This window comes from Myotis davidii, unplaced genomic scaffold, assembly GCF_000327345.1.
Source record: "Myotis davidii unplaced genomic scaffold, ASM32734v1 scaffold399, whole genome shotgun sequence".
NCBI lineage: Eukaryota > Metazoa > Chordata > Mammalia > Chiroptera > Vespertilionidae > Myotis > Myotis davidii.
In genome coordinates, this window is record NW_006292094.1 from 5,085,837 (window position 1) to 5,104,799 (window position 18,963).

Here is an 18,963-nt window from a genome sequence, read left to right on the forward strand (position 1 = left end):
TGCACTGCTGGGAGCCGCGGTGTGTCCCCACAGCCCCGGCTCAGAAAGCTCAGTGCAGGTTGACGGAGTGCAGACGGTGAGGCTGGTGTGTGAAGCGCCCAGCTGTGCGCCCTGCAGCCCTGTGCTCCCCTGGTGCTGGGCCCTGGGGAGGCTCCAGCCACCTTCAGAGCTTGCTGGGAGGCGACGAATGAGACGTCGTTGAGAACGTGCGGCAGATGGAGCTGCCGTCCGGTTCCAGGGCCCGACTCGGGGCCTCTGTGCAATTTCTCTGGGGCGGGCCCTCTCCTGCCAGGTTGGAGTGGGCCCCCTGCCTGCCAGGGCGGAGCGGGGTTCTGGCCACAGCAGTCGGCCCCCTTCCCCGCCCTTCCAGGACAGGCCTGGCTTTCCAACTTCTGAGGGGTGCGGCCTGCCCTCTCGCCCAGCCCTCCCAGCAGCCACCAGGAACCAGCTCCCTCTCTTCCCTTGCTGGCTCATCTCTATTCAGCGCCTCCTCCCACCGGCCCCTCCCTGCGCCTCGGCTGGCCCATGGCTGGCCCTGCGAAGGGAGCCCTGAGCGCGGTCAGAGGGCGGGTGTAGCTTGAAGCTGCAGATGGATCCAGAATACACTTGGCAGTCACTCCCCTGTTAGTCCCAGGAGCCTTGTGATCAGGAGTGGAAGGTTCCTTCATTGGGGGCCCGGTGAGCACCTGAGTTCTAACGTACTGAGCTCCAAACCAGTGTTCCTGGCCTCTGGGCCTGTTGCTTTTGCCTTTTTTATGTTTTACGTTATTGCCAAGCCATAAACCTTACTCCTTTTCTAACTGTGCTACGGTCAAACCCTGTGGTCATCATCAGGGAGACTTCAAGAAAAACCAGTGAAAGTAAAGTGATGCGTGCACGTAGTTTATTTTACTTTTTAAATATATATATATTGATGTCAGAGAGGAAGGGAGAAAGAGAGAGAGAGATAGAAACATCAATGATGAGAGAGAATCACTGATTGGCTGCCTCCTGCACGCTCCCTACTGGGGATCAAGCCCACAACCCAGGCCTGTGCCCTGACCAGAATCAAACCTGGGACCCTTCAGTCCGCAGGCAGACGCTCTACCCACTGACCCAAACCAGCTAGGGTGCATTCACATAGTTTAAAAAGTCAGAGGACTTGAAGGGAAGAAAATTGTCAGAAGGAGGAGAATCCGCACAGGCGACCAAGCAGAGCCGTGGGAGGGAGGGGCAGGTGAGGGCAGGTGTGCCAGAAGCTGGGGAAGAGATGGCGGGCAGTGCTGGTGGGTGGAACTGGTGCTTCTCCTGTGCATACAGGCATGGACCCCTCTTAACAGCCCCACGGGGGTGGGCATTATTGGCCCTTTAAAAAAATTTATTTTGTTAATTTTCACGCAAAGATGTGTGTTTTTTTTGATTTTTCAAATTTTTTATTTTTAATATATTTTATTGATTTTTTACAGAGAGGAAGGGAGAGGTATACAGAGTTGGAAACATCGATGAGAGAGAAACATCAATCAGCTGCCTCCTGCACACCTCCCACTGGGGATGTGCCTGCAACCAAGGTACATGCCTTTGAACGGAATCGAACTCGGGACCCTCAGTCCACAGGGCCGTCGCTCTAACCACTGAGCCAAACCGGTTAGGGCTGCGCACTGCTTTTTGTTCCCGGAGAAACATCCAGAAGAAAGGCCTCCCGCAGGCCACAAGCCACTACGCCCGTCTCTGATCACCCTCCTGAGAGACATTCTGTTAAATTCCTGCATCTGGTTCTTCAACTCACAAATGGGGATTGATTTTTAGAGAGAAACATCGATGTGAAAGAAACATCGATTGGTTGCCTCCCATACACACCCCAACTGGGGATCGAACCTGCAACCTAGGTGTGTGCCCTGGCTTGGGATCGAACCCACAGCCTTTCAGTCAGGACGATGCTTCAACTGACTGAGCCACCTGGCCAGGGCTATTGACGTGTTTTGCAGATGAGGAAAGTGAGGCCGACGGGGTTAATGACCTTGCCCGGTGACACAGCTGCTCTGCGGGCAGTTGGGAGCGTTTCCTGCCTCATGGACCGTTGAGCAGGGAGCAGGGTAACGCAGCACATGTGGCCACCGAGTGGCTTCGGGGCCTGGGATGTGTCCTTGTGGCCGAGGTCTTCCCCAGGAGCAGGGCGTGCGCCGCGGCGTGAGTTATGTGGCTGGGAGGCCGCGGGCTCGGGCGGACGGTTTTGTAGGCCGCCTGAGAACCTGACCTCCGCTCATAATGGCTTCTCTGTGCGCCGGCCGCTGCGAGCCACGTCTGACCACGGTACTGCCTGTTCAGAACAAACCCTGGTTCTTCCTAACCGCGCCAAGTGGCCCCGTTCCGTTCCGCTGGCGCCCTGCCTGCGGGAGGCTGAGTGAGAGGAGCAGGTGGTGCCGCTATGCATGAGGGCAGGACGCAGGAAGGAGGGAGGGAGGTGGTGTTCCAGCTCGGCACAGGCTGGTCCTACGCTTCCCAGCGGGCGTTCCTGTGGTGGCAGCTCCCAGGATCCCAGGCCGCTGCCACCGCTGTCCCCACCGGCGAGGCCCATGAATTGGAGCCTGTTCCAGCTGGGCTGCCCTGTGGGGAGGCGGTGCGGGGCCGGCGTTGTGCTGGGGCCCGGCCAGCTCTGGGTGCGGGCGCTCCTTGGCGGTGAGCGCTACAAGTTGGACAGAGAAGGCACCCTCTTTCCTGGAACTGATTGAGCCCTGCCTTTAGGAGGAGGGGGAGCGTTACCCTGAGTCACCCTGTGCTGCCTGTGACCTGGAATGCTGCCTGTGACCTGGAATCCGGGCAGAGTCTGTACGGAAGTGAGAGAGCCTGTTGGAGCCAGAGCCTGGGAGTGCTGGGGGCCTGAGAGCTGGCTGGGCAGATGAGGCGGAAGACCTGAGCCCTTTTTAAAAAAATACGTTTTTATTGATTTCAGAGAGGAAGAGAGAGAGAAACATCAATGATGAGAGAGAATCATTGGCTGCATCTTGTACACCACCGTACTGGGAATCAAGCCCACAACCCAGGCATGTGCCATTGACCGGAATCGAGCCTGGGACTTTCCAGTCCCGAGTCCAACGCTCGATCCACTGAACCAAACCAGCTAGGGCCCGAGCACTGTCTGCCACAGAGCATCAGGGGGATCTCACCACCTCCAAGAGGGGTTGGAGGCCAGAGCCTTACTGGTTGGGAGGTTGAGCATGGCTGGGAGGGAGAAGGGCCACAGGCACCCCCAGGCAAGGCCAATCACTGGGGTACTTTGTCCTCTTCCCTGCCCTAACACAGACCTCCTCTGTCAGCCCACCCAGGGACGGTCTGGCCACGCCAGTCCCTGCCCCAACAGGTGGAATGGGCAGGACCTCCCTCCATCCTGCCCTTGAGCACCTGTGGCAGGTGCTGCCTTCAGGGCGGGACAGTCTGCAGGTGGCTGGCTCGTTGGGAACACAGTTTACAGTGTGCGTGTCCCAGCCCGGGCCCTCGCTCTGCTGCTTGGTGTGTAGCCCAGGAGGTGGGAACCAAGGCTTGGCCCGTAGCGCAAACCTGCATCGCCACCTAGTGACGAGGCGCAGGCTGGCCTTCCTGCCGGCTGCGTCCGCGCCGCGGCAGATGACTGGGGCCCGGCAGTCCCGGTTCTGGAAGGTTGGCCCCTTCATGTTCCCACTCTCAGGTCTGCAGAGATGCTCACCTTCGGGGTTTTTCAAAATTTGTGTTTAAAAGAACCAAATAGTGTGTCCAGGCTTTCTCTTGAGGAAAACTCACGGCCGTAGGGAGGACACTTGCTTACGCTCTGGGCTCCGTGGGCCCAGGTCACCGCCTTGTCCTTTGTTGTGTGAGTTGGCATCTCCGCGGCGCTGCTCTCCACTCCCGACTCCGAATTCCCGGTTTTTCCAGGATGAAACTCATCCCTGGAGTCCAGGGACAGGCGTGTGTGCTCCCTGCTGTCTGTGCCCGCAGCCCTGCTGGGCCTCCCTCCTGCACACCCCGAGTGTGGGCGGGAGGGGGCGCTGGCTTTACACAGTCGCACCCCCAGGAGGACGGGCGTCCCCCACACCAGTGTCAGCAGTTCTGCGTTAATGACAGCGCAGACCCAGCCTCACTTGGCATTCTCGTGCCTGGCGGACGGCTCGGATAGACGTCCTCGCTGCAGGAGCTTCTGTGGGAGGCGCGTCCGAGGACCGGGTCTGCCCTTGTTCTCACAGACCTGACTTAAAACCCCTTCCCTCACCCTGTGGCCAGTGTCCCGGGCATCAGGGCGATGGAGACTGCAGGGCAAGGCCTGGGTTTGGGTTGGGGACTGAGGGGCATCTGTTGACTGCGCCCCCCGCTTTCCTGCGTCCTGGTTGGGTCAGCCTCTCACTCGCTCTCCGCATCCACCTGGGGACTTGGCCTGGACTGGGGTGGGTGGGATTTCCTGCTCATCCCGAAGCCCCTCCTACGGTGAGTGCCCAGCTGCAGGCCGCCTCTCTGGTGCGTCCCGGACGGCACCGTCCTGGCCTCAGCTGGTGCTGAGAAGCAGGCCCTCCGTGTGTGGCGTGCAGATGGCAGTCTTGCCTGGGCCACCCGGGGCGTCTGCTCCATGGGCAGGGCCGTGGCCCAGAGAGAGACGGTCCCAGGTCTGGCTGTTTCTACAGCGAGCACTGAGCACAGTGCCTGGCCTTGGTGGGGGTGGCTGGCTGGACTGGCGTGGCTGGCCTCGGCCGCTCAGAACATTGAGGGACCAGAAGTGTCACCCCGGCCTGTGCCTGTGTCAGGGTCTGCTGCTTGCTGGGGAGACTGGGTTCCTACTGTGCCTGGGGGGCCTAGACTGGGAGGCCCCGCTCACAGCAGCTTGCGCGGGCCTCCCGCCGACTCACACGCCCTCTCCCCCACAGGCTGGAGCAGCCCTACTTCAGCGCCAACGCGCAGTTCTTCCAGGCGCTGAGCCAGTGCTCGGCCCTGCAGCGCCTGTGCCTGGTGTCCCGCAGCGGCACCCTGCAGCCGGAGGCCGTGCTGGCCTTCATGGCCCGCTGCCTGCACGTCGTCGTGTGCCACATGTTCACCGGGGAGTCCCTGGCCACCTGCAAGAGCCTGCAGCAGACCCTCCTCCGGAGGTGAGTGGGCGCGGGCGGGGGCTGCGGTGCAGGAGGCCTGGCGGCAGCGCCATCCCAGCACCCGTCCGGGCGAGTCCTGGTTGCTGTTGTTGCCTCAGGCCTCACTGAGTGAGCGCCCCACAGGCACTTCCTGGAATTAGAACCCCGGGGCAGTGATGGGAACAGGGGCTGGTTTCCATTCACAGCAAGCCCTCCTCTCCCTGGGCGAGCTCTCCCTTAGCCCTGGCCAACATGTTCTCACCTCCCAGCTTCCCTCCTGTGTCCCATGGTGCCATCAAACAGGCGGGCGACGCCGTTCAGCCCGCCCCCCTCGGGCTCAGCATTGCCTCGGTTTCCCCACTGGTCCTGTCCCAGGATTCCACACACAGCCCCCTCGGCTCAGCGGTCTCGTTGCTTCCGTCCGCCCTGTCTTCCATGACCTTGACACTTGTGAAGGGCGCTGGTGGAACGCCCATCCGTTTGGTTTGATGTTTGTTGGCCAGAAAAGCCCAGCGGTGATGCTGCGTCCCCCTCTCTAGCAGCTCAGGGATACGGTGTCCTCGGGCCTGTCCTGCTGGGTTGGCCTTGGATGCCTGGTGAGGGTGGGGCTGCCCGGCGTCCCTGCTGTGAAGCCCGCTGCTCCCTTTCTCATTGAGAACCGTCCTGTGCGGAGACACGAGGTGTCTCTGATGCCCGTCTCCACAGGCGCCACCAGCAGGTCTGACACAGGCAACACTTGGCGTCGGCCCAGTGGCAGGCTGCTTCCTTCGTCCCTTCTGCGTTCGGTCGGCCGGGAGAGCTCTGCTGTGAGAAAGGCCCTGCCCCCCTTTCTCACACTGTCACTACAGACATTCAGGTGTTTTCCTCTGGGGTCTCCCGCCCCAGCCCTGGAATCGGCCATCTCGGCAGGAAACCTGGTCCTGTGTGGGGAGAGGCACATAGAACCGAGATGGGCCTTAGGTGTGCTCACTGCTCCTCTCCGGGACGGAGTAGGAGGTGATCGGTGTACTGTACGCCTGTGTGTATTCCGTATCACCCTGGTGCGTGTACATTGAAAACGAGCTCCTACGACAGCTCCGCTCCCAGCCCAGCGTCACAGCGCCCCGCCTAGCCTGCCCCTCCCCCGTGACTCCTCCGGCGCCAGCGGCCTGGCCCGTCCGCAGTGTCTGATTTATGCGGTCCATGGACGCGAGAGGCAGTTTGGGGATCGCTAACCCACTGCGTCGTGAGAGACAAACCGAGGGGAATGTGCCGCTCTCTGCCTTAGCCTCACGGTGTCCAGCCAGAACGCTGCTTTCCCAGGGTTGTGCCTCCCCCCCTCCTCCCTCGTGGTCCCGCCACTCACCTGCGTGCAGTCGGGCCTGCTTCCCCAGGAGCGCTCCGCCTTCCATCCCCCCACGTCCTGTTGGGTTTATTTCCGTGTGTGTGTTCTTGGTGTGCGAAGTCTCCTGTGTTTCTGAGTCAGCTCTGAAAGGGGTGCTTGGTAAAAAAATAGGAATAAAAATAAAAGGGGCGCTTGGAGAAGTCTTCCCCCAGAGCCGCAGCCTCGCAGCCTCCTTGATCCTCCTGTACGTGCTGTGCACAGAGGAGCACGCGGCCCTTTCTCCGACCTGCTTCTCCGGGCACTTTGCTTTCCCACTTAATAGTGTATCTCGGGCACCGCTCCTCAGGCCATACTGCGCGCTCTTCCTCTTATAGCTCTGCCTTCTTTTTAAAACACATTTTTGTTTGACTTCAGAGAGGAAGAGAGAGAAGCATCAGTGATGAGAGAGAACCATGGATCAGCTGCCTCCTGCACGCCACATCCCCCACTGGGGATGGAGCCCACAGTCCGGACATGTGCCCTGTCTGGAAGTCGAACTGTGACCTCCTGGTTCATTGGTCAATGCCTCTTATAGCTCTGCCTTCTTTTTAAAACACATTTTTGTTTGACTTCAGAGAGGAAGAGAGAGAAGCATCAGTGATGAGAGAGAACCATGGATCAGCTGCCTCCTGCACGCCACATCCCCCACTGGGGATGGAGCCCACAGTCCGGACATGTGCCCTGTCTGGAAGTCGAACTGTGACCTCCTGGTTCATTGGTCAATGCTTAACCCCTCTGCTTCTGTGAGTTGGTGCAGAGAACTTGGGACTCTGAATTTCTCGTGTCACTTCTTTTTGTTTAGAGGTAGTAGCAGTGGTTACTGGGATGGTTGTGGGCAAGGGCAGCAGATTTAAAAACAACTGTCCTGCCCTGGCTGGTTTGGCTCAGGCCTGAGCCACGCCGGCCGAGCCTTTTTTTTTTTTACTGTGGTAAAATGTATGTGAGAAAATGTAGCATTTGAACTGTTCTAAGAGCCCAGCTCAGTGGTAATCAGCACGTTCCCACTGCTGTGCGTCCATCACAGAGCCTTCTCATCTTCCCACGCTGTTCTCTCTGATATTCTATCCCATAAGTTCCAAGATAGAACTTATGGTCTTGAAACTGTGGTTTCAGTTTGTCTGAGCAGGGAGACCACTGCTACCTGTTTAGCTTTACTTTCTTGCGTTTCCATCTCCCCCTCCTCTGAAATCAGTCTATAATAATAAAAGTGTAATATGCAAATCGACTGAACAGCAGAAATACCGGCTTCAGCCAGGACTGCGAGGGCTACTCTCCCACGAGTCCGTGCATCGGCCTCTAGTAAAAATATATTTAAACAACAGCAGCCACAAAACAACTGTCCTCCTGGCGCTGCGTCTCCCCCAGGCCTCTGTGAGGCCCTTACCTGCTGCACCTGCACCAGGGCCCCGTTCCCCGGGGAGGCGCCGGTCTTCGGCGAGCACCCAGAATCGGGAGGCCGAGTGCGCTTCCTGGAGAGGAGCTTCCCCTGCACCCCCGGGGGAGGCTGAGGGTGGGCACCCTCATTGCCGCGTGGCCGGGACGGTGGCACTTCCTGCTCCAGCTCTGTGTTCCCGCTGGTGGGGAGGGACAGGGAGGAGGCCCAGCTGCTCTCAGAATCCCACGGGGCCTCAGCCGGGGCCTGGCCGGCCAGCGGCTACACTAGGCCTGTTTCCTTGGCGGTTTGCTGCTAAATTGTCCAGGAGAAACCCTGGCAAAGGTTCCCCCTCCCTGGCTGTAAAACTGTGTGTTGATAATATTTCTGAAAGTGTAGGCTGTGCGTCAAGCTATTTTTAAGTGAAGGCTCCCGCGGTTCCACCAAGCGGAGGGCCCCGCGGCCTGCGGACCGCGATGGGCTCTCATGCAGTTTTCATCGTCTGATTTTTTGATTTAACGCTACGTCATGGGTTTTTTGTGTCAATCAGTAAAGCTCCAGATGACCTTTCTAAATGCCATTTGGCATCCATCCTGCGGGGGACCTGCAGGCCCACCTGCACTTTCAGGCCTGGGCCCCTGCCCCCTGCCCTGAGGCCTTGGCTGCAGCGCAGGGAGGTGCCCGCTGCTGTCCTGCGAGTGCCAGCAGGTGGCGCCCTGGCTCACGGGAACCAGAGCTTCAGGCTTGCCTGCTCCTGCCTGCTCCTTGCCTGCTCCCTGCCTGCTCCCTGCCTGCTCCCTGCCTGCCGGCCACAGAGCGGAGGAGAGCAGGAAAAGCAAGAGTCTGGACAGCACGGTGCCGCCTCCCTAGGCAGCATCGCGCTGCATTCTGGGAGTTCAAGGCTGGCTGTGGGATCCTTTTTTTTTTTTTAAATCCTCACCTGAGGATATTTTTCCATTGATTTTTAGAGCAAGTGGAAGGGGGGAGGAGGTGAGAGGGAGGAAAGGAGAGAGAGAAAGGGAGGGAGAGAAACATTGATGTGAGAGAGACACCAATTGGTTGCCGTCCACACCATTACCTGGGCTGGGAATCGAGCCTGCCACTGAGGTACGTGCCCTTGACTGGGACCCAAACTTGTGACCCTTTGGTCTGTGGGCCAACGTTCGAATCAGAGCCAAACCAGCTGGGACAGGCTGTGGGATTCTTGGCCACCATCCACCTCAGAGCTTCTTGAGTTTCGTTGTTACAGCGAATGCCTTGCATAACATTTCCTATGACTTTGGCTTTTCCATAAGACCTTTATTTGGGGGGAAGAGGCTGTCAACTTTAATTTTGCTTCCAGTTCCCAGGCAGAGAAGCAGACCAGTAAGTGTTCCTCAGGTGGAGCTTGTCCGCTCCCTGGGTGCTCAGGGCGGCGTTAAACTCCCGGTGCGCTGACGGGCCTCGGGCAGGAGCCGCCAGCGCAGAGCCCTTTCGCTTCCCTCAGGCTCTCCTGAGGGACGGCCTTTCTGCCGGTCAACCGTGACCCCTGGGTGACCTCCCCGGGTCTCCTCTTGCCCCTCCTCGGTCCCGTCTTGCTGCCTCGCCCCATGTGGGAGCAGGCGGCCGAGCTCCGGGTGTTGGTTTCAGCATCAGAGGGCAGACCCTGTGCCTCTTCGTGCTGGGTCTGTAGGCTTTGCTTCTGGTCCCTAAGTGACAGCCCTGGGGGCACAGCCCAGAGCAGCCGAGCGCGAGGCTGGGCCTGGGGGTACGCCAGGAGGCCTGGGGGGGTCACTGTCAGCTCCCAGGTGACTCCAGGCCAGAGGCCGTTTGAGATGCGATTAGCCCCATTGGGGATCAGGTCCCGAGTCCCCACGCAGTGACCAGCCCAGCTTCTAATGAGTTTTTTTATCTCATGGAATCTGTTTACTTAAACCTCAGACGACATTTGAGTCACGCAAAAGCACAATTGAACACGTATGTGAGTTACACAGCAGAGTCCACAGAGCACAGGCCCGCACACGCCCTCCCGGGGGCCCCAGCCCTGCACGGGGAAGTGAGCGACTCCTTCCTCCGCATTTGCGTCTTCCTCGCTGTCTTGTCACTGACTAGGCCTCAGTCTGCAAAGCCCGCCTCTGAGTGGGGACAGGAGGCCTGGGCGTTGGCTGGGTCTGACCCAGGCCAGGTTCATCCAGGTGCGAACTGAAGGGATAGCCTTCGGAGGGAAGTGTCTTTCATCCGGGGGTGGCACCTCCACCCAGTGCCCTTCTGCGCAGTCCCCGAGTGCCTCTGGCCACCTGGGCAGGTGCGGCCCAGAGCGGGAGGGGCTGCAGCCACTGCCTTCCTGGCTTTAGCTGAGAAATCCATCCCATCCCCTTTAGCACACTGACAGCGCCTCACAGCCCGGGTGTGTGTGTGTGTGTGTGTGTGTGTGTGCGCGCGTGCGCGCACGTGCAGGGGCCTTTGCACCAGGTCCCACCTCGGAGCATATTCCCTTTCAAGTGTGGCCAGGGGCGCGGCGGCTGCAGGCAAGGACGTGCCACGGGTTCACGGCCACACAGCGCTGCCGCGTGCAGAACAGCATGCGCGGGGCTGGGAGGCACTTCCTCAGTGTCTTTATTGCCCAAACATCAAGTTTTATGAGTCTTTCCGGGCACCGACTTTACACGGTCGTTAACCCAGTGCTGGGGCCTGTGGGGGCTGGGACGGGTTCCTCCTTCCGTGGAGCAGGCGCCGGTGGGGGCCTGGCTTGTTGGGCAAATGCCCAGGTTCCCTTTGTGTGGCTCGTCCCGCCTCTTGCCGCCTGAGACCTGAGGTTCTGGGTGTCTTTTCTCACTCCTGGAGGTCCACGGCGTCCCCCCTTCTCTTTGAGCTCCAGGGGGCACTTGGTTTTGTCTCTGGGCAGCTGCACGTGGCTGGCCCCAGTCTGACGGGGGCCGGGGGCACTCTGCTTGGACCGGCTGCGGGCCTGTGGCCTGGGTGTCACTTTCCCAAGCCCACTTCTCGCTGTGCGGGCCACGCAGAAGGCAACACGGAGTGTCTGCTGGCATTTAGCACAGTGCCCGGCCTGCCAAGGCCCCTCGGACACGGTACGCTCGACTCTGTCTCCTGCTGGGAGGGGACCCGGGGTGCAGTGCAGGGAGTGATGTGACAGCTGCTGGCTCCCAGCGGCTGCCTTGTTTCCTGTCCTGGAAGATTTGCTGCCTCACCTGCCTTGGGAGTTTGTACCCCTCCAGGGTGGGGGGGGTTTGGCCCTTGTCCCTCTCCAGCCCCTGCAGGTACGTCACTCCCCCGCCTGGGACACCCGCCTCCCTCTGCCCAGGAAAGCAGGGGCTGTCCTACAGGCTGGCCTCTGGGCCTCCATTCCTCTGCCAGACCCACGGGGCGCCGCACGCAGCGTGACCACCTCCCCCAGGCCAGGCTCCCCCTGCCTGCCCCTCGGGCCTCTCCTCCAGCCCCCGCAGGAAGGGCTGAGGCCCATCTCTGCATCACCTGGGAGTGGGAGAGTCAGGTGGATGCACGGAGCCCATGACCCGCGGTGGCTGCCTCCCGAGGCGCCTCGCGGCCCTGCTCACACCTTGCTTCTGGTTCAGTTTCCAGGCCGAGCGGCCCGCGCTGAACGTCGTCATCTTCCCCCTGCTGCACGAGGGCCTGACTGACGTCATCCGGGATGTCCCCATGGTGCACCTGGACGAGATCACCTTGTTTAAGAGCCGAGTGGCCGAGGAGCCGCCCAACCTGTGGTGGTGAAGGGACAGCCAGTCTCCCACCGCGGCCTGTGGTTTCCGTGGCCGAGGACGCGGGACTGCTCGGTGGCCGTGTGGCCTCCGCCTCTGCCTGGGCCGCCACGGTGCTCGCCACCTGTCCGCAGACCCGGGACCCCGGGGTGGGCACAGAGGAAGGCAGCCTCTGCCACCTGCCGTCCGGGCTCCCGTGCCTGGGAGGACTCAGTGGATTGGGCTGTGACTGAGCACAGGCGGGAAGAGCCTGCGGCCAGCGACTCGGGCCTGGCCGGGCGTTTTTCACCTGGACACGAATGCGGCGCCCTGATTTCTTGGGGCTCTGACCAGGTCCCCAGCGCTGCCCCTCGCTTCAACCCCCAAGAGTGTCCCTCTGCTCGCAGGTTCCTGGTCACCTGCCGACGTGGAGGGGAGCCTGGGGCTCAGAGCTGGGTGGCCACCCCCACCCCAGCGAGCCTGCCCTCGGTCCCTGTGAGCTGGGCAGCAAGGAGCCCGCAGGTTGGGGGCTGCAGGTGTGGGCGCTCCTGCCCTGTAAGACACGTTTCACCCGCCAGTGTCCAGTGCGCTTCCGGTCAGATGACGTCACCCAGGGCAGGGCCAGGCCAGGCAGGGCCCCTGGGGCCAGGGTGCTGGGCGGGCCGGCATTCAGGCGGCAGTTCCCTCGGGAGCCTATGGTTCTAGGGAAACAGGTGGCTGTGGCTTCATTAGGAAACGAGAGTGTTGAGGCCAGAGGATGATCGCATGACCCCACTGCAGCCAGCTGTTCTCGGCACTAACAAGCTCCATGCGTGTTCCACACACGCGGCCCGCCTGCCCGTGTGCGGGCGCCCACCTTCTCCACCGCGAGACCTTCCAACTGGGCATTGCTGGGCAGGGCGGCTCCCCGAGCTGGGCTTGACCCACCCACCTCCCTCTCCCTCTGGGCTTGGGGTGCAGGGCCCACAAGGCCTTGCCCACATTCCACTGCCCATCCTGGCCCTCAGCTCGGTTGTTTTCCCACCCTGTTTCCATGGTGATAGACACCCCCATTCCGTGTTGTGCATCCCGCAGTTTACCTGCTGCTAAAGGACCGGGGACCTGGCCCCTTGGTATCTTCCCATGCCCTTTCCTGGGGTCGCAAAGGGCAAACAGCTCAGCAGCCCCATCCGCCTGGCGAGGGTCCCGGGGGCCTTGCAGTGGTGGAGGCTGCAGGAGGCCCGTGGGCCCAGCCCGGGGTGCACAGGCCTCCCCCAGGATCTTCCTCGGTCCCAGCAGCTCTGGCAGCTCTGCCTGCCCTCAGCAGGCCCCCCACCAGGCCTGCAGCCTCACCTTCAGGTCCTGACCCAGCCCAGGAGCAACACTGGGCCCTGTCTCTTCCTGTCTGCCTCATCTACTGCAGTAGATGAAGATCTGGGGGAGGGGGGGCACCCTCTCCCCAATTTCTGGGATTCCTTTCAGGTGGCCCTAGAGGCCACCCTGCGAGGATGGTCAGGAAGAATGGGCACAGCCCAGGAGGAAGGCAGGTGGCCTGGCCGTCTGGGACCCGCAGGCCAGGCCTCCTTTCATCCAGAGCCCGGACTCGGGTCCCGAGCTGCGGCGTGTGCCTGCCCCTCGCTCTCGCCGGGGTGGTGGTCTCATGAGCAGGCAGTGTTTTTACCCAGTGACGTCGTTTATGCTGACAGATGCCGGAGGGGCCGCTCGCGGAGGGTGGGGCAGCGGGAGGCCTGTGCTGTGTGTCCCCTGCACCAGCCTCACTTGGAGCAAGACTGCGCCACCCCTGCCCCGAGGCGGGACTCGCCAGATGCTGAGAAGGCGCTTATTCTCGCTAAGTGCTGTTTTGGCACCGCTGTTAATTGCAATTTCTATTCTGCAGCATTTGACGAGGGAAAGGAACCCCCCCTAATGGCCCCCGATCGGCAGGGCTGGGCTGTTAAGCAGCGGACCATATGCTGCCTGGTCAGCTCCGGCGTGTGTGCGTGCATGTCTGCGTACACCTGTACTGTAGTCCACAGTGACGTGTGCATGGCGTGTGCGTGCATATGTGTCCCCAGCTCTGTGTATGATCAAGTGTGTGCATGTGTGCACACTCGTGTGCAGGGTATGTGTGTGTGTAAGAACCCGATGGGGTGGGAGGAGAGGGATGGAGGAAGGCGGGTCTGGCATTTATGCCTTTGTTAAAGGGAGACCCACCCCAAGGCCACCTCCTGCCACAGGCCTGCAGGTGCTCCTGAGGCAGCTGGAGCCTGAGGGACACAGAGACCCGCCCCTCTCTGTTCTGGGGCTTTCTCCTCTTCACCTGTCAGTGTCCCAGCCCCAGGAGGCCGACTGCGGACACCCCCTTTCATACAGCGGGGTTCTCTCCCCGCCTCTCAGCTGCCCTCCCGAGGGCAGGAGGAGCAGGCCCAGGGCCTCTGGTCCAGGCCTCGGAGGGTCAGTGGGCGCCCTGGCTGGGGAGGCGCAGCTCGGCGGCTGGACGCCAGGCCCACACCCCCTTAATCACGAGGGGACAGAGAGGGACCTGGGCTGAAAGGGGAGGAGCGGGCCCCGGGGCCTGAACCAGTGCATTGGCCCTGATCGTCCCACGTCCTGGAGTCCAGGCCTGGAGGCCCCGCCCTGATGGCCCCCTCGGGGCCTCATGGTGCTGGGGCAGCGCAGCCTCCTGCTGCCCTGGCCTCACTACTGGCTCCGTTAGGATTTGAGATTTGCGGAGACCTTGTAAGGAAGGAAGTTACTGGCTGAGGGAGCCTGGCCGTTGGCAGGGTTTCAGCCTAAACAGTGAGGCGAGGGAGCCGTGGGTGGGGTGTGAGCACCCACAGTTCTCATGGCCTCGCCCGAGTCCTGCAGGGAAGGGACAGGACTGTGAGGGAGGGCCCGGCCCCTCCGATGGCCACCGTCCCATTTGCATTGGGATGCAGGATTCTAACTAGTAGTGTCAGTCCACTGGGCACGATGAACAAATAACCCACAGACATTTAAAAACAAAACTGTGGGTCTGACACAGACCACAGTGTCATCGAAACGATCCACTTTCCAACGCTCTTTCTAAAGCTCTCAAGTGTGGGGCTTGGTGACAGTCACAGGGCAGCGCCCCTGTGGCGCTCCCCCCGGCCCCGTGGACCTGGGGACACGGTGGCCATGGGCTGCTCGCCTGCCATGCTTGGTCACGGAGCTGAGGCCAGGGTCTGGCCAGTGGGTCAGAGGGAGGGATGCTGCTGTGCTGACCCTGCCACGTCTTTAATGGGGAGCCGAGGCCCCTGCTGTGCTCACCTGCGGCCGGGTGCATCCGCACAGGTGGGTGCTTGTTGCACAGGTGGGTGTGCACGCAACATGTGACGCCCTGCAGGCCTCGGGCATTGCCAGCCCTGGCACCAGCCGTACCTCCGACCACTGCCCATCAGAGTGTGACTCTGACCAGAAACAGTTGAGCCTAAGGGGCTGGGTTAGCCACGGGGGTCCCACAGTTTGTGTGTGACCAGGTGCTAAATGACTATGTGTCACCTGCCTTTCGATGCCAGACCGTGTCCTCTGGTGATGCTGCTCCTGAGTTTGTGTTTAAACTACATTTTGTTACTTTCATGTACATTTGTGGCATGTGGAGTCTCAAATAAAGTGGACTTGGTTTTGAGAACCAAGCAGCTGTGTGGTCCTCTGGGCAGGGCACTACGACCTTTCCCATCTCGGTGACCCCGGCCCAGCCCCGGGGGGTAGCCGAGGTGTGCCGTCACCCACTGCCCATCACCCACTGCCCATCACCTACTACTCATCACCCACTGCCCATCACGTGTTGGGGTGGATGCTTTGCTTGGTCAGATCAGGGTCCTGGACGGAGGTGTGAGAGGCAGAGGGGACCAGACGCGAAACCTGGACACACCTGCACACTCACCCCAAAGCCCTGGATCAATTTTACAGCAATTGGTTAACACAACAATTCAGCTAAAGGTAAGGGTGTCCTTTCTGTTCATCCCAGGAAGTCTGTGCAGTTCAGAGAAGGAGAAGCAGGAGAAGGGAAAACAGCCGGTCCCCGCCGGCCAGAGGGCTCGCTGGTGTCCCGCTCCCGCCCCGAGGCCTTGTAGCTGCCATGACTACGGGCCTGCTTTACGCTCCCCTCCGCCCCCTTCCCCAGAAGGCATCTGGCCCTGGTGCTTCCAGACCCGACATGTTAATGGTGTGGCGTTGCTGTCACGCCCCCCCCCCCCTGCTGTGGGATAATTAGCTCCTCTCTAATTAGTCACTCTTCCAAGGAAAGTGCTCTCAGCATCCTGGTGCTGGAGCGTTTTTCTATTTTTAGAGTCATTTCCTTGGGTCTCGGGATGAGTGTTTGGCTGGGAGGCTGTCGGGAGGCCGGAGGGGCAGAGCTGTAGTCGGGTGCGGGCTGGCGTCTGCCCGCAGAAGGAGCGGCTCCCACCCGCTGAGCCACACCGGCCGGGACTCCTTGGATTTCTTCCATCTTGTCCAGAGCTTCCCGTCCTTGCCTTTCTTTTCTGAACAGTTTCCGTTGGGAGAATTCCCCACGACCTGGGGCTTGCTGAGTGTGTCTGCGGGCCTCAGCACCTCGCCGTCCCGCCAATCAGTAACGATCCAGAGGTTTGATCAGACTTGGGCTCCAGCCTTCATTTTAAAAAGTATTTTACTTACTTATTAACTTTATAGAGAAAGGAAGGGAGAGAGAAGCATCGGCTTGTCCCACTTATCTGGCTTCATTGGCTGATTCCTGTATGTGCTCTGACTGGAACTGAACCTACAACCTTGGCGCTTTGGGACAACACTCACCAACTGAGCACCCAGCTGGGGCACAGCCTTTTTTTGTAAACATTCTTTTTAAATTTATTATTTTACTAATTTTGTTTTAAATGTAATTTTTGGAGTAGGAGTACATTTGTGTGATTCCACAATGAAAACATACCAGGATATTCCTAGTGAGAAGTCCCGTTCTCCTCTTGTCCCTCAGCCGCCCCTGCACGTGCTGTTCCTCCCAAGACTCATTCTTCTTGAATATACTCCCCAGGCTGCTGCAAGTCTCTGGTTAATTTCCAGAATTTTGGAAAAGTTGATTCTGATCGTTTCTGTTGTTGTTGCTTTTATTAAAGGGTGAATTTTCAAAGGGTCTTACCTGACTGTTTTAGTCCTGACCAGTCCATTTTTCCAGCTGTGTAATATTCCACTGGGTAGATGGACGGCCACTTTTTTTTTTTTAAGGGTTTTAGTTTGTTGTTGTTGTTGTTTTAAATTTTATTGATTTCAGAGAGGAAGGGAGAGGGAGAGAGAGAGAGAAACATCAATGATGAGAGAAACATCAATGTGGGGAGAGAATCATGGATCGGCTGCCTCCTGCATGCCCCACACTGGGGACTGAACCGCAACCCAGGCATGTGCCCTGACTGGGAATCAAACCGTGGCCTCCTGGTTCGTAGGTTGAAGCTCAATCACTGAGCCACGCCGGATGGGCGGCTGACAACTTCTTTAACCCATTTTCTGTGCTTGGACATTTGGATTGTTGTCCGTATTTCATGATGACATACTGTGTTGCAAATTAACTCGCTGGTCTCATTTCACTCCTGAGCAAGTGTCTATAAAATAAATCCCTAGCAGTGGTGTTGCTGGGCCCAAGGGCATATACATTTATAATTTTGACGGATGCTGCTCAAATTGTCTTCCATGGGGGCGGGGCAGGGACCAATTCACATTCCCACAAACGACGTCCAAGGGCCTTTGTTTCCCGGTCTTGCCAATAGAGGAGGATCTGTAACTGTTGGATTTTGCCAGGCCGGTGGGTGAGAAATAGTATCTCATTGTGATTTTACCCAGCATTACTTCCATGAACAAATTTAAGCGTCTTTTCTCTCTCTCTTTGTGTGTGTTTTGTAATTTTTATTTATTTATTTTTTTGTCCTTCTTTAAAATTGAGCTTCTTTTTATATATTTTAAAGGCCACGGGGATTTCCCCTTTTCTGTCATTTTCTTCTCGTTGATGTACAGACGCTCTGTGGGGGGGTGGCGAGGGCTTTATTTATTTATTTATTTATTTTAAATATATTTTATTGATTTTTCACAGAGAGGAAAGGAGAGAGATAGTCAGAAACATCGATGAGAGAGAGACATCGATCAGCCGCCTCCTGCGCATCTCCCAGTGGGGATGTGCCCGCAACCCAGGTACATGCCCTTGACCGGAATCGAACCTGGGACCTTTCAGTCCACAGGCCGACGCTCTATCCACTGAGCCAAACCGGTTTCGGCGAGGGCTTTATTTTGATATAAGTCAATGTGTGCTTCCCAGCGCTCTGCGTATCTCGCCGCCGCAGACCCGGGGCCACGAAGAGAGGCTTCTGTAGGCGCCCACGAGGCTGCTCCTGCCCGAGGTCAAGGCCCGGGCCTGGCCCTGCGGGGGCCTTGCTGTCTGATGCAGGCTCGGGGACCGTGTGTGCCGGTGTCTCCCGGTCGGATTTGTGTTCTCCTTGCGGTGCTGTCCTCCTCTGGCGACTGGAGCCGTCCCGTGTGCCCCTCAGTGCGGGCGGCTTTGGCGCTGGCCTCCGGGGAGTGTGCCCAGGGCCAGCCCTTCCAAGCAGAACAGCCTGCTTTTCTGCACGACTTGGTCCTTGTTCAGACTCTCGCTGCTGCCGTCATCCGACTGAATTGGGCTTTTCAGTCCGTCTTCTTTTCCTCGGGAAATAATGCTCCTTTAAAAACATGACGCGTGTAGATAAACCGGAGGGAACAGCTTCACCGCAGGGTCACTATCTCGGGCGTCGCTGTCGCCCCTCCCTGGACGTACACGTGTAAGTGTGGACCCCGGAACCCAGCGGGTCCTGCCTGGCCATGCTGCCAGGCCCGCGTCTACCGGGTGCGCGTGTCTGCCCCCATGACCTTCCCGGCCGGGCCCGTGACAGCTTTCGTCTCCCCTGAGCCATTCGCTGACCCGGGGATCGGACACGTGGTGTCTCCAGCCTTTTGCCTGATGCACAGCAGAGCCGGGCAGCATCCCTATGGACGCAATGAGTGTGCGCCACGCTCACTTCGGGGCGCAAGTGGGGGTGCAAAGTCACGGAGAATTGGGGGTGTCGGGCTCGCAGCTGTGCTCGCCCCAGAAAGAACGGGCATCTCCCCCTGGTGAACGGATCACGGCTTCTCATCTGTCCCCTCCCCGATGGTCAGGTCCCCGGGAAGGTGTGGCCGGCGCTGAGGTCCGGGGCCTGGGTTTACTCAGGAGCGGGAGGAGACTCTAGTCCAATTGGCTCCGCAGATCACAAGGGTCTGGAAAGTGTCTGGTGGTGGGAACTGTGTTCCTAAATAAGTTTAAAAATCTAAATGTGAGACACACGGCGACGGAACAGGCCCCGGTGAGGAACGCACTCGCTCTCCCCGCCTGTCTTTATGGGGCGGGGCCTTTCTGGGCGAAGCGGTGACCGCCTGGGGGACAGACCTGCGGATCCCCCGCCCTGGAGGGCAGGGTGGTGCAGGGCCCAGCGCCCA

General features: G+C 59.5%; 2 protein-coding genes across 2 annotated transcripts in view; both read left to right on the forward strand.

Moving 5' to 3' along the window:
- The window catches only part of FBXL18 (F-box and leucine-rich repeat protein 18), a 23,091-nt gene extending 7,967 nt beyond the window's left edge, over positions 1-15,124 (forward strand). Inside the window, exons 4-5 of the mRNA XM_015565128.1 lie at positions 4,866-5,084; positions 11,371-15,124. Of these exons, the coding sequence (XP_015420614.1) occupies positions 4,866-5,084; positions 11,371-11,527 (376 nt within the window). The 3' untranslated portion in view covers positions 11,528-15,124. The remainder of the gene's footprint in view (positions 1-4,865; positions 5,085-11,370) is intronic.
- On the forward strand, positions 12,603-15,124 carry LOC107183355. Its single transcript, XM_015565129.1, has 2 exons — positions 12,603-13,535; positions 13,574-15,124. The coding sequence occupies exons 1-2, from the start codon at positions 12,616-12,618 to the stop codon at positions 13,608-13,610; spliced, it is 957 nt and encodes a 318-aa protein (XP_015420615.1). The 5' UTR covers positions 12,603-12,615; the 3' UTR covers positions 13,611-15,124.
- Positions 15,125-18,963: the final 3,839 nt, after the last annotated feature.

Excerpts from the sequence above, each read along its gene's own strand:
- LOC107183355 (XM_015565129.1), top strand. The coding sequence starts at position 12,616 with ATGCCCTTTCCTGGGGTCGCAAAGGGCAAACAGCTCAGCAGCCCCATC. Across the intron at positions 13,536-13,573 it reads TGCATGGCGTGTGCGTGCAT|GTGTGCACACTCGTGTGCAG; the intron begins ATGTGTCCCCAG and ends AAGTGTGTGCAT.